Raw genomic sequence first — 12903 nt, 5'->3', positions numbered from 1 at the left:
ATTTGGTAGATTTCAGACCTTGAGTGGTAGATATGGCAGATGCTTAAAAAAGTGGCAGATCTACCACAATGTGGTAGAAGTCCGATCGCTGTCAGTAACATGGCTGACGATGGCGTATCGTCACTTTTACTGACGATATTCAGCTTAGAGCCGAATATATTTGGTTAAATGCGTGTTGTATAGACCTTTGCTTTGGGCCCTTACTCTGTAGTTCGAGTCGAAAGGTTGTACTATTCGAAAGCCAAATTCGAGTCGAAGCCCCATTCGTACTCCATAGTTCGTTCGAATCAACTTTCGAAAAAAAGAAAGCAACACTGTTCGCCAAATTTAAGACGCAAAGCAAAATACAGAAAGAAAATAAAATCAAAACAAGAAATGCTAGCATTACTATTGTGAACTTTGTCCATTTAAAAACTTACTTATTGCGTTAAATTTATTTAATAAAATTGAAACTCCTTGATAAAAAAAATACCGAATGGATTGAGTGGTGATGTGGTTGGAAGCAGATGAAGGCCAAGTGGCGGGACGAGTGCAATTGAGAGCGCTTTGGGATAAGACCAATATATTCACACTCACTGGTAAATAGTAAAAGGATTGCTTTATTTGTGACTATTTACATTTTATATATTTATAGTTATCCCTTTACAGTTTCGCGCAAAACTTCCGTCTAAAAAAGCAGGCGTTTCAGTACGTACTAAATGCCTGTACGCCGGAGTTAAGCATTCCTCGAAAATCGACAGAGGTTCCGCCAATTATTAAGCTGACAGCCGCACTGAAATTATTGGGCGAGGAGGTTACCAACACCAATTGGCCAAGGAAGTCAATGTTACGCCTCCTCATTGAAGTGTGCAAAGCCATTGAGAATACGCTTCGTGCACACATTAATTTTGCAAGTACGGACGCAGAGGAAACTGAGGCGAAATTATTTTTCTAAAAAAGTGTGGGCGTGTTGTTTGAAATAGATGGCACACATATACAAATGATAAGCCCAACAAGGAGCGAGCATTTATACTATAATATACTGCGTACGCACGTATTATTTGCAAATAACAATTTGCAAAATGGTAAACTTTGACGGATATACGGATAAACCCTGGTTAATTTTTTATTCGCAAATAACTAAATCACGCAAATAAGTATTGATTGGTGGTGGTTCTATTTGCAAATAAGCGCAAGACGCCGTCATTCTTAGGTTTATTTTCTTTTTCGATGGTCACCATTTTATAATGAAGACGTTGCCATTTTTAACTTTATTTTCTTTTTCGATGGTCATATTATTGCCTTTTTATAATCAGGCAATATTAAAAACGAATTTTTCACCATCGAATAAATAGATAAACAAATTATTTTTATTTGCAAATAGCTTACGTATAAACGTAGTAATAGAAAACTGAAGCTCAATGTATATGCAGTGGTTGTAAGTATTGCATTATCATAAAGGTTTTCAAAAAATGGTTGCAAATTAAAATTCTTAGATGTGTGACCACAAGATGAGAGTTAGAGCTGTTGATGCGTGATATGGTGGTGCATGACACCACCTTTAAAAGCTCATTTTGACAATGGCGTGAGAGGGATATGGAGTCTTGGTTAGCAGCAATTAATACTTAAATATCTATAATTTATTTTAATTGTAGTCTATTTAAGTTGAATGAGGATATCCATTGGAACCATGGATGTTAACTCTCTATTGTAACGCATACGAAAACTCAGCGGAAGGCCGGTTCAATGATGGCCATGCCAAAGGATGATCAATCATCGAACGAGTATTTGGAATATTGAAAGGAAGGTTCCGATGTCTTTTGGTAGCACGGGAGCTGCAATATTCGCCTAAAAGAGTTTCAGCTATAGGGTGCGTACAGAAATGCATCAAGCTAAAGTATCACTCTCTTTTATTTCAAAGCGAATTGGAACTTAGTTGCGTAAATAAAACATTTCCATCAATTATAGTTAAGAAATAAAAATAGACTGACTCTGTAAAAATCCAATGACCGAGTCTCTAACACATGTGCAACAAACACAAATACACGTGCAATACATGTGATGTGTTTATCAAAAGAGAGTAAACAATATCAACCTCTTTTATTTTAATTCTATATCGTATTCACTCACACATGTGTATTGTATAGGGATGTTGGAATGAAGACATTTTTAGAAGAAGAAGAATTGTACAAAACAGGCAAAAATAGTGTTGGCGAATTCTCAAATCAAGTAATTTAATGTGAATATTATTCGCAATCTTCATGTTGCTTGATTTTCTTGATATGTCTATAGTTAGAAATCGACTAAAACAAATTTGCGCTCTTTGATTTATGTTGGTTGACATTAAAAAGTATCCTCACGCAATTTTCATAAAACTTTTCATATTTGAATATTTTTTTTTTGCCTGATAACCTTATCATATGTATAATTTATGGGGGGTAGTCATCATTTTTCTCAGTGAGACTCAGCAGAAGAAGTTCGATTGCGTATACATATGTAAAGCGCTAAAACAAAGTGTGATTAGAAATAATGAAAGGAAAAAGTTTTTATAAACTCATGGACAAAGAAAAAAAGCAGTTTGAGCGGAGCTCCTTGATTTACTCAAAAATGTCCAAATTTGCCGAGGCAGATTTGGATGAAGGTAGCGTCCAAGTTGCGGAAGAAGTTTTGAGAGTTCTTCTTGCAAGGATGATAGCTCAGTTTTCACATCGACTCCGGAAAGTCAGTCCGATTCTTCTTCCTCTGAACCTTCCAGTATCGATAAATCCAGTGAAATAAAATTGTGGGCAATTAAAAATGATGTGTCACAAGTGGCGCTCAATGATTTTCTGCGTACACTTAGAAAAATTGGTGTTAGTGACTTGTCTTTATCGGTAAAAACTCTTCTCGAAACCACTTTAAAAAAGTAATAATATCCAAATGATTCCAGGCGGCGAATTTTTGTTTTTAGGCATCCAGTCACATTTCGAATCGAGAGAATTTTATTAATTAATATTGTGGCACATTCTAGGTAGTATAGTTGGTTACTCAAACGCAAGTCCATTTTTAATTGCTTCCTTTTCAGGAAAACAAAATCCATTAAGTGGAAGTGACTTCATGAACGATTTTTGTGAGGAAATTATTTATTTAAAACAAAGAGGCTTTAAGGTTGGTTCGTTTCAAAATTTAGAAAAATTTGATGTGCGAGTGTTTATTTGCGACTCACCAGCACGAGCTTTTGTTTCAGGAGTTCAGGACCATAATGGCAAAGATATTTGTCCCAAATGTTTCCAGGTAAGGAAATATGTATATAGAAAAGCGGGTATCCTTTTCAAAAGAGATAGGTAAGTTACGAACTGACTTGTCTCTCAAAAACAGATCTGACCAGGCGCATCATAGTTCAACTTCAAAGGGACAAGACAATAGAGCTGTTCAGGATGTTATGGAAAAGGTCTTGGATTTGCAGTTGGAATTGCATTTGCAAATTTTTTGCTTGCTGCCATGGCAACCGTGTGCATTTTATTGCTGTGAATTTACAAATGCAACGAATATGCAAATCTCCTGGGTTCCAGTTTGTAGAGACCTAAATGAATTTAGTAATTGGAAATCAACAGAGTTCCGTCAATTTTTATTGTATTCTGGAATATTTGTGTTAAAAAATATCATTTCCGACGATTTGTTTTATCTATAGGGTAGGTTAAGGAGCTTTTCGGCCGATTCAAAATAACGTTCCGGTTTGGGTTTCGGTTTTGCCAAGTGTTTCGGTTTCGGTTTTGGTTTCGTTCTTCAAACTATATTTCGGGTTTGGTTTCGGTTTCGTTCCGGTTTCGGTTTTTCACAGAAATTTTGTTGATATTATTTAAATCACAATGGGTCATATGCATAAAACTAATGCACACTATTTTCAATAGCAATCACTTTAAAGTTTCAAAATCGGTATGCATAAAAGCATTGCGCTGTATAGTAATCACTACTTGAGTTTACTACTTCAATTTCGAAAAAGTATATGCTTGTAATTAAAATTCATAAAAATTGTAATCACTTGAAAAAATAAGTGTTCGCAATTTGATTTTTAAGTGTGGGTAAAGGTAGACTACGTTTTTATTCCATATCATGGCGATGTTCCTGAATCTTGAAAATAGAAAGAAGACTTTCAAAAAGAGACGAACTGGGGAAGATTTAACATATCGGGCGCTTTATCGGTTTTCGCGGGAGAATGTACATTGGCTTTCATCTAATTTCTTGCCAGAAAGTCACGAGACCCAATCAAATGAGCTTAAAATGCAGACTTTCTTGCGGTACATTGGTGATCCGGGCTTCCAAGTAAATATTGACTTTAATGGATTTGCATATTTAACCCGAATTTAGCTGCTTTCTATAAGGTAGGCGTTAGTGAAGATGTTGGAATCCACCAAACGACCGTTTCCAGGACCGTTTGGGAAGTTTCTCGTTCAATAGTAAAAAAGTCATCCGATTGGATAAAGATTCCTCAAACCGAACAGGAAATGAACTTGGCAAAAACAGAATGGCAAAGAAAATTAAAGTTTCCAAATGCAATCGGAGCATTGGATTGCACTCATGTACTAATATTAAAGCCAAGCATCCATGGGGACGAATTCATTAACAGAAAGGGATTAGCATCGTTTATTGTTCAGGTTACATGTAATGCGAATGAGAAGATAACAAGCTTTGATTGCAGAAGGGCAGGATCCGTGCACGACTCGAGAATTTGGAAAAATTCCATAGTTCGTGAACTTTTAGATGAAAATCCTGCAGGTGCAATTTTGTTGGGCGATGAGGGCTATGCCATTACTCCATGGCTGATGACCCCATATCGTAATACCACGAGCTTTTCGCAAATGGAGTATAACAAACTTCATTGCAAAGAGCGGGTTATAATTGAGCGAGTGTTCGGTCAAGTAAAAAGGCGATTTACAATTTTGCAGTCGAAAATTCGAATATCAACTAATCGCATACCTACAATCATAGCTGCGTGCTTCGTTTTACACAATGTAGCGAAGTATCTAAAAGAACCTGATTTTGATGAGCCAATAGAAACCACCAATTTTGAAACCGGCTTAGCCTTTCCGATCCATGATCAAGCAAATAGCACCATAAGAAAAAGAGGTATACTGAGAAGAAATGAGATTGCGCGCTACATAAACTCCATTTCGAATTAAATTTCACATTTCTTATTATTGCAATATATTAATACTGGTTGTTTTCTTGAAAATGATTATGTATGTACATATGTATGTAGTATCATATAAAAAGAGATTCACTTACGGCCCTTTTCTCAACTAACCTTTAATTTAAAGCTCACTTTATATTTAAAGGTTGCTTTAAAATATATAGCTATGTCTGAAGTAAAGCATTTGTATATCTGTTTTGACGTATGTATGTTTCTTGGCTGTAAATCAATTTAAACCGATAATAAAATGCTTTACTTTAGACACAACTATAAGTTTTAATGCATCTTTATATATGTACATATAAGGTGTGCTTTAAAGTTAAAGGTTGCAGGAGAAAATGTCCCTTAGCGTATTTCTGCGTGCGAAGCTTTTGCTACCTTGAGCTGTTCTTCCTGAGCTCTTCTTTTCTTGCGAACACTTGTAATTGACGCAATAGAACAAACCTTTGTAGAAGCACATTGGACAACCCTCTCGTTTCATCAGTTTCCAACCATTCTAGAATCTTTAAAATATGTTTATATGGAAAGGATCGAGGCAGAGGTATCTATGCAAACAACTAATGTCAACGAACCTTTTCCGGTATTTTCGCATCAGATGATTGAAGATAGGACCGCTTACGTGAAGATGTTGGAAAATCCTTAGGCGAATTAGAAACGTGTCTTCATCGGATATCTCTTTTTGGAAATCTTCTTCACCCGACTGACCAATAGTTTTATTAGCAATAGCTACGCCACCTAGTATAAAATGTGCATCTAACGGATATAAAAAAATATGTACAACGAGCAACAATCTCACATTTTATAGGGTTTATTGCTGGATTATCTTTAGCGTTCATGATATCCGCCAATATTATTTCACCATCGCTTAGATTGATCTTGCGATTTCCTGTTCGGTTGACGTGTGTTTTTGCTTTAAGCTTAGCTTTCAAGTTCTGAACCTTTTTGCTGACCTGCTGCGGCGTATACTCAATACCCTTGTCAATTAAAAGATGACGGGAAATAAGCTTAGTCGCTTCTTGTTTTTTAGCTTTCACTGAGGGTGTTTGGCTTTTGGAGACTAAAATTTTTCCATATTTGGATAAATATTTCAAGAACGCCAGATCAGCTACTCGTGCAATTTGAGGTTTTCCTACTTTGGGGTCATGACCGCCGCAGAGCGACTCGGAAAATATTGATTCAGATGTCTCGTCGGCAACTGATTCTGTTAATGCCTCTACTTCCCACAATTCGCCGTAAGGATCCATATTATTATCTATAGAAAAAAAGCACCACCTATTTTTTTGTAATTTAGCTCTAATTGAAATAAAATTTGACATAAAAATTTAAATATTTTAAAATTTTTATATTGTCAAAAAAGCAATCACTATTTTCGAAAATATAGGAAAGTGTTGACTTAAAAAGCTTTATGCATATGAAAATAAGTGTTCACTGTCGCACTTTCACTATTAGGTAGTAAACCCCACAAAGTAGTTTTTGCTAGTTTTTATGCATATGGCCCAATGTCTTAAACTTTGAGGAAAGAAAATCTAAAATTACAGTTCACTGATAATATCAACATTAGGTTCTTTCCCTAACAATCCGGACCGGATTTGGTAATTAGAGAATAAGAGAAACATTTTCTTTCAAAAATGGAACAAAGTTCAGAAGTACGGAAACGCAAAAACCCACATTTCGTGCCCACAAATCGAGAAACAGCTGATTCACGTTGTTCTTGTTATTGTCACTTATACCATGTTCTGACCGACATCGGAAACATGTTTTCGTTGCTAAAACTGGTTTTCGACATAAAACTTGTGTTTTCGTCCATATAAAATATGTTAAACGAAAACCAGTTTTCGCTGAAAACTACTTGAAAACTCATTTTCCACTCATTCCAATCGGTGTCTTCACTAGTTTTTTTCGATTATTTATCGAAGTGGAAGTCATATTTTATCATCTTTAATACGCCATATCGGATTTATTGTTAATTGCCTGGCCAAAGCAAAATAAGAATGAAAGTTAAAGGTTGTAAATGAAAAGAAAATGAAGGAAAAATGGTTTGGTTGTCGGTCAGAACATGGTCCCTGCCAGCCAAAAGTGGTGAAAAATCTGGTGAAACCGCGGGTTTCGTTCACTTCAAAACTGGTGAAAAATCTAGTGAACTTTGTATGGGCGGTGTGCAGATTTTCACCAGTTTCCCCCTGTACGTGTGAGCCTTGCATCACTGTCGCACTCATTCAGATACTTCCTAAGGAAAACATATAGCTGCACTCGTATAGCATTGCCCCTTTCAGCCAGCGCAGGGTTGCATTTTCTTCACAGCGAATTCAAAATAAACTTAGAAACTTTAAATAAAAAATCCAAAAAATTTTTGATTTTTATTTTGCAAAATTTATTTTCAAAATGCATTGATTACCTAATATACATAGCTAATCAATATTATGAATAAAAATTGTAATTAACATTAATAAATATATTTTTACATACATATGTGGTAATCGATTTACCTTTCTTTTGATATATATTAACAGTTGCAAACCATTTACACTAGTTCACAAAAAATCTGTTTTGTTACAACTTTGCAAAATTTTACCACTTTTCCTCTGCTTAAATATAGCTGTTTACAAAAGTTGCAAGGTTTTTATGAAAACGTAAAGCGATTTTAACGGTGTTATAATTAAAAGAAAGGTAATCGGTTTACCTTTCTTTTGATATATATTAACGGTTGCAAATAATTTATGGTGGTTCAGAAAAATTAAGTTTTCTTACAACTTTGCAAAATTTGACAAGTTGGACCTACACTTTGAAGGTGCTCCTGGCGTTGAAAGTGCTGAGGGCGGAAGGTACTCATGGTGCTCCTGGCGATGAAGGAGCTGAGGGTAGAGGGTACTGGTGGTGCTCCTGGCGATGAAGATACAAGCGTTGAAGGTGCTGATAGTGAATCTGTAAACAAGCAAAAATATCAATTAAAATTTATAAACATATTAAAAGTCTCAATACATACCTTTAGAATGTGACTAAGTCGCTGCTGTTTTGCAATCTAAAAGAAAAAATTACATTATAATTAAATAAATACGTATTCTTACCTTCAAAGTTTTCGTAGTGACATTTCTTCACAGTATGTATACTGTCTTAAAAACTCTGATGTTTCTAACTTGCTCGCTCTAACGCATAGAATTCTTGTTAGAGTACGAATTCTTATCGGGTATGTAGCTCTAACAAAGGCACATTTTTTGACAGTTCGACGAAAAAATTTGTAAGTGTGTTGGTGAGATGACTAAAAAGTTGTGAGTGTGTTTGTAAATCGTTTGAATTTTAGGGGAAAGTAGTGAGCCGTGGCTGGCAGGGGTATTAAATGCAAACACTTGGAAATTGAATTTTGGTTTCACAAATTTGATTTTAAGTACATAGATTGAAAATACATCAACAGGCCATTCACTTTTCCTTAAAAGCACCAAGTAAATGCAGGCAACATGTAAACACAATACAGCTGATATGCACTTTGACACTTTATCCATTTTTACTCGGAGAAAATTTCGGGCTGTTTCGGGCAGGAAGAAGAATACACTTACGATTGAATACGCTCGAATTTTCGCTCTCTATTACCCATTTTGTTGAGTACAGGCATGATTTCTGGGCTATTTTGGGCACACGCGGAATCTCGCATTGCGTACGGGAAAGAAACTACTTAAATATAATTAATCGATTATCGATTCACAACAACAAAGTCATCAGCAGATTTTTGCGAAAAGTTACCTTGCCATACTTGTTTACTACTTAACAAGAATTTTAGCAAAATGTTGCTGATTTTGGTTAAATAAATCATTTATTTCAAAGACATTTTTATTTATTATTTTTGTAAATTTCTGGAAACCGATTGAAACCTGTGATTGAAATGGTTTCGGTATCGTTCCTTTTCAGGTCTAGATAATGGTTACGGTTTCGGTTTCGGTTTTGAAAAACGAAACGGTTTTAAACGGTTACGGTTTCGGTTTGAGTTTCGGTTTCATTCCTTGATATTTTTCACATCTTTCTCAGGGAGTCTGATGTTTATGAAAACAAAACATAAAAAACAAACAATTAGGCACACATGTATGTTAATAAAAACTATAACAATTGCAATTCGTTGGTATAACAATTTTTATCTGCAAAACATAACTTACATTAAACATCAAAAAAAGAAAATATAACAAAAACACACACTGATTTCAACTCATTTATATTTAAGTGTACTTCTGCTCGTCTGTTCTCCTATTTAACATTATTGCTGTCCTGTATGCGCAGTTTATTTTGTCAACGTCTTCCTTAAAATTCATTGTTTTATCATTTATTTTACTACATGTTAGTATAAGAATTCCTTCGTGTAAAAAGTCTTTCGAAAGCGAAAAAAATGATGTCCAAGAAATTCTAAATTAATTTGTTAATTTATTTGGAAACATATATGGCAATCATTTAATAAGATTTAACGTGCATGGTTTGTTGCATTTGCCTGCATGCGCCAAAGAAATAGGTCCCTTGGATGAATTTTCTGCTTACAGATTCGACAATTACATTTTACTTATTTATTTATTTATTTTTACGTTTTACATTATATTTTACAACAGCTTTTTTCCGCATTGAAGAAAGAAAACATTTAGAAATGAAAAAGGAGACAAGATACGATTCGTTTATCATAAATTGCACAAAGGAAAAGGATTAATTTTGTTTCAGTGAAACGAAAGGCCCTTTAAAAGTCATAAATATTATAACAGTAATCTGGAAAAGATATGCTAGTGGGTTTCAAATAATAGAGAGCTGTTTCGAAGAACTTCTTGAATCGTATCCTAACCTTGGTATATTAGTTGGAAGTAGACTAGGTGTTTAGAAAATTAAAATTGTTCAGGAAGATATTAGATTTAAATATTTTTGCATCCCACTTAAAGAAAAATATCTTCTTATACCAATCCTTCACCGCCTATTTCATGAATTTTGTAATTAGATCTTTACTCTACTACTCCACTAATTACTTTTTTTTGCATGTGGAACGATGAAAACTTTCAAGTATATGATGGAAGATAGCGGCGAAATAATCGAAGCGATTGATGACAACATCAACTCCTACTTAACCCTGATAGGTCAGACTTCAGTAAAATGCATAATGGTCACACTGCGTGAAACTCAGTTCAGCTCCATAAAATTTATTGATCACATGTTATATGTATGAGGTCGAAAATGTCGATAATGATGTTTAACCGGCAAGTAGTGATAATCAGACATTGAACAAGCGGCCCTAAGCCTGTGTAACCAGGGTGCGGACAAAACCGGCTTTAAGCTTCAGGCGCTAAACGGTTAAGTAGTATATCAAGCAACATTGCTGGGCCTTCAACAAGTACTGCTAAAAGTCTTATAAGCAACCTAGAAATAATTTTAAATTCGTACAGCGAAAGCGAAAGCTCGGATGTAAAATCTGGAGTCATTAAAAAATGTGAAATTAACCGCCCTATTCCCACACCACTGACAAAACTCAGCGGCTGACTATTGCCTTTACTACTGCGCCTAATGCTATGCCGCAAATTTATTTTAAGCTGTCGTATGACAATTGTCAGTTTTATTGTTATGACCTACTGAGTAAGTGACATCGGCGAAACAATGTTTATATTGTGGTTTAGGCGCAGTGATTGTGACAATAGTCGTATGATGAATTTTGTCAGTGTTGTGGGAATAGGGCGGTAAAGCTCAATTGAAGGCCTATCTTAAAGAAAAAGGAGCTCATCTGTGTGAAAATCGGCTCGATTGGTGGAAAACTAAACTAAGATTCGGCAAATTGACAGATCTGTCACGCAAATAAGCATAGTTCACTCCGGTACGCATGAACTCGGTTATATCAGGTAACAGGTTTTCCGAAAATAATACTTAATATATTAAAATAAAGCGAAAGTATTCCGTTATAGATACATGTGAACGACATGGTGTAATGAACTGAAGGTGGCGCATTCCCAAAACCGCTACTTTGGTTTTGCCGACTTTGACGTTAATGGCAATACGTAAACAAACTTTTTGGTTAGAAACAAGTACCAACGTATTGCAAACGTATTGTGTACTTTCAAGTGAAAATCGAAGTAATTCGTGCGTTCTAAAGTAAAAAACGTTTTATTTGTAATAAAAACTTTATAAAAATGTCGTGTCGTGTGTTGAATTGCAGCAGCCGTAGGGGTAAAGCCCCCAAATGGAGTTTTTTTCACTTTTTTATTATCACTTTTTCGGCACCTGCAATACAAACACAAAAATTCTAAATAGTTAATTAATAAGACTTAATCTTTTGAACACATTTCAAGAGTGGCTGTATATTTTTTGTTAACGTTGTGCTTAATTTGCTATATTCAAAGAAGGCTTGAGAAGTTGGTGAATCGTAAATAAAACACGTTTTCTCACTGCAAATTCACAACTGTCAACTCATTGTTCTTCGCCATACTCTTTGTTTACCCATTGCCACAAATGTCATTCTGTGGGAATGCGTAATTTTGTATTCTATCGTTCTTGTGTGAACGAAGGTTTTATATTTTGCTTGGATAAATAAATAACAGATCATTTCTTTGATAATGATAAAATTTTTCTGAACAGCCATTCAGTAGTCAACTTGCTCTACTAAACTATCTTTAGTTTATTTTTTTCCACAATTCACACATCTCTACTAATTTTGTTTTAAATAAATACTGTTTATTTTTCGATTTGACGTAAATAGGACATATTCTTAAATTGATGACTTTCAGAACTTTATTCACATCATTGGCTTCAAACCGGTTTAAAGCTACCTGTGAATAATTAACTTTTATTAAAGCCAACCTAAACTTTACTAAAATTCTAAAGTAAATAATAAAATTATGTGCAAGCGCTCCTTCCAGCATATTTCTGGGGTCATATGACCCATTGTGGAGTCTTATTGAGTTTTAATGAGACTGCCTCGATTCTCTAGACATTGCATTGCCTTTTGAAAACTGTGTCAACTTCTATAAATTTAGTTTTAAGAGGATATCACCCGGTTTCTTTTAGCTTACCGGGCCGTTACACATTCAATTTCCCCCTTTCAATTTTCAATACTCTCATACTTTTTCACTAAAGCAGTGTTTGCATTGTTCAACTTTGCGTTCAACTCAACGCAGGTTGCACGAAAAAAAAGTTGAATGGCTAAAAGTTGGCTGGCGACCAACTTTGTTGAAAGCGATTAGTTGAAAGTCCGTTCAACCAAAAGTTGAATGCAAAGTTAAACAATGCAAACACATGTTAATGGCGAATATTTTGGTATTTTTCATATTTTGATATTTTTAGCCATTCAACTCTTTTTTCGTGCAACCCTGAACTGAGTTAAACGCAAAGTTGAACAATGCACACACACTTTAACAAACTCTTATTTATTGCTTGAATGGGCAGCTTGCTTTCAATTTTTCCCTTTCAATTGAGTTTCAATTTTGGCCAGCTTTTCAGCATTGGCATGCAAATTTCGTGAAAATAAAAAAAATACTAAGCTAATGCATGTTAAAATCTTAATTTACAATGGAATTAAAATGGAAAATGTTCTTCAGAAGCTAGTAAGTTACGTTGTTTTCCTAAAGGCGACATGTTGATAATGACATTGCTTCTCAAATTGAATGCAGCAATTTTGATCATTTTTATGTGTGTGAGGAAATTGAGCGGCAAAACTGATTGTGTGTCGTAAGCGTTAAAACTTTCAACGTGGAAATTGACCGAAATCAAGTTTTAAAAATGTTTTTATAGTCATTACTATAAAATACTACATT

The 12903-nt window shown here is 34.8% G+C and overlaps 1 protein-coding gene across 1 annotated transcript; it reads left to right on the top strand.

Moving 5' to 3' along the window:
- The first annotated feature begins 4071 nt into the window (after window positions 1-4071).
- Window positions 4072-5250, top strand: LOC118750875 (putative nuclease HARBI1). The gene is made up of 2 exons (XM_036485609.1): window positions 4072-4281; window positions 4341-5250. The coding sequence occupies exons 1-2, from the start codon at window positions 4072-4074 to the stop codon at window positions 5136-5138; spliced, it is 1008 nt and encodes a 335-aa protein (XP_036341502.1). The 3' UTR covers window positions 5139-5250.
- The last annotated feature ends 7653 nt before the right edge of the window (window positions 5251-12903 follow it).

This window comes from Rhagoletis pomonella, unplaced genomic scaffold (genome assembly GCF_013731165.1).
Source record: "Rhagoletis pomonella isolate Grant_MI unplaced genomic scaffold, Rhpom_1.0 Rhpom_scaffold_00432, whole genome shotgun sequence".
NCBI classification, from domain to species: Eukaryota; Metazoa; Arthropoda; class Insecta; order Diptera; family Tephritidae; genus Rhagoletis; species Rhagoletis pomonella.
The sequence above is the reverse complement of the archived record's forward strand: the minus strand, read 5'-3'. Positions and strand labels throughout refer to the sequence as shown.

Excerpts from the sequence above, each read along its gene's own strand:
- LOC118750875 (XM_036485609.1), top strand. The coding sequence starts at position 4,072 with ATGGCGATGTTCCTGAATCTTGAAAATAGAAAGAAGACTTTCAAAAAG. Across the intron at positions 4,282-4,340 it reads TTGGTGATCCGGGCTTCCAA|GTAGGCGTTAGTGAAGATGT; the intron begins GTAAATATTGAC and ends GCTTTCTATAAG.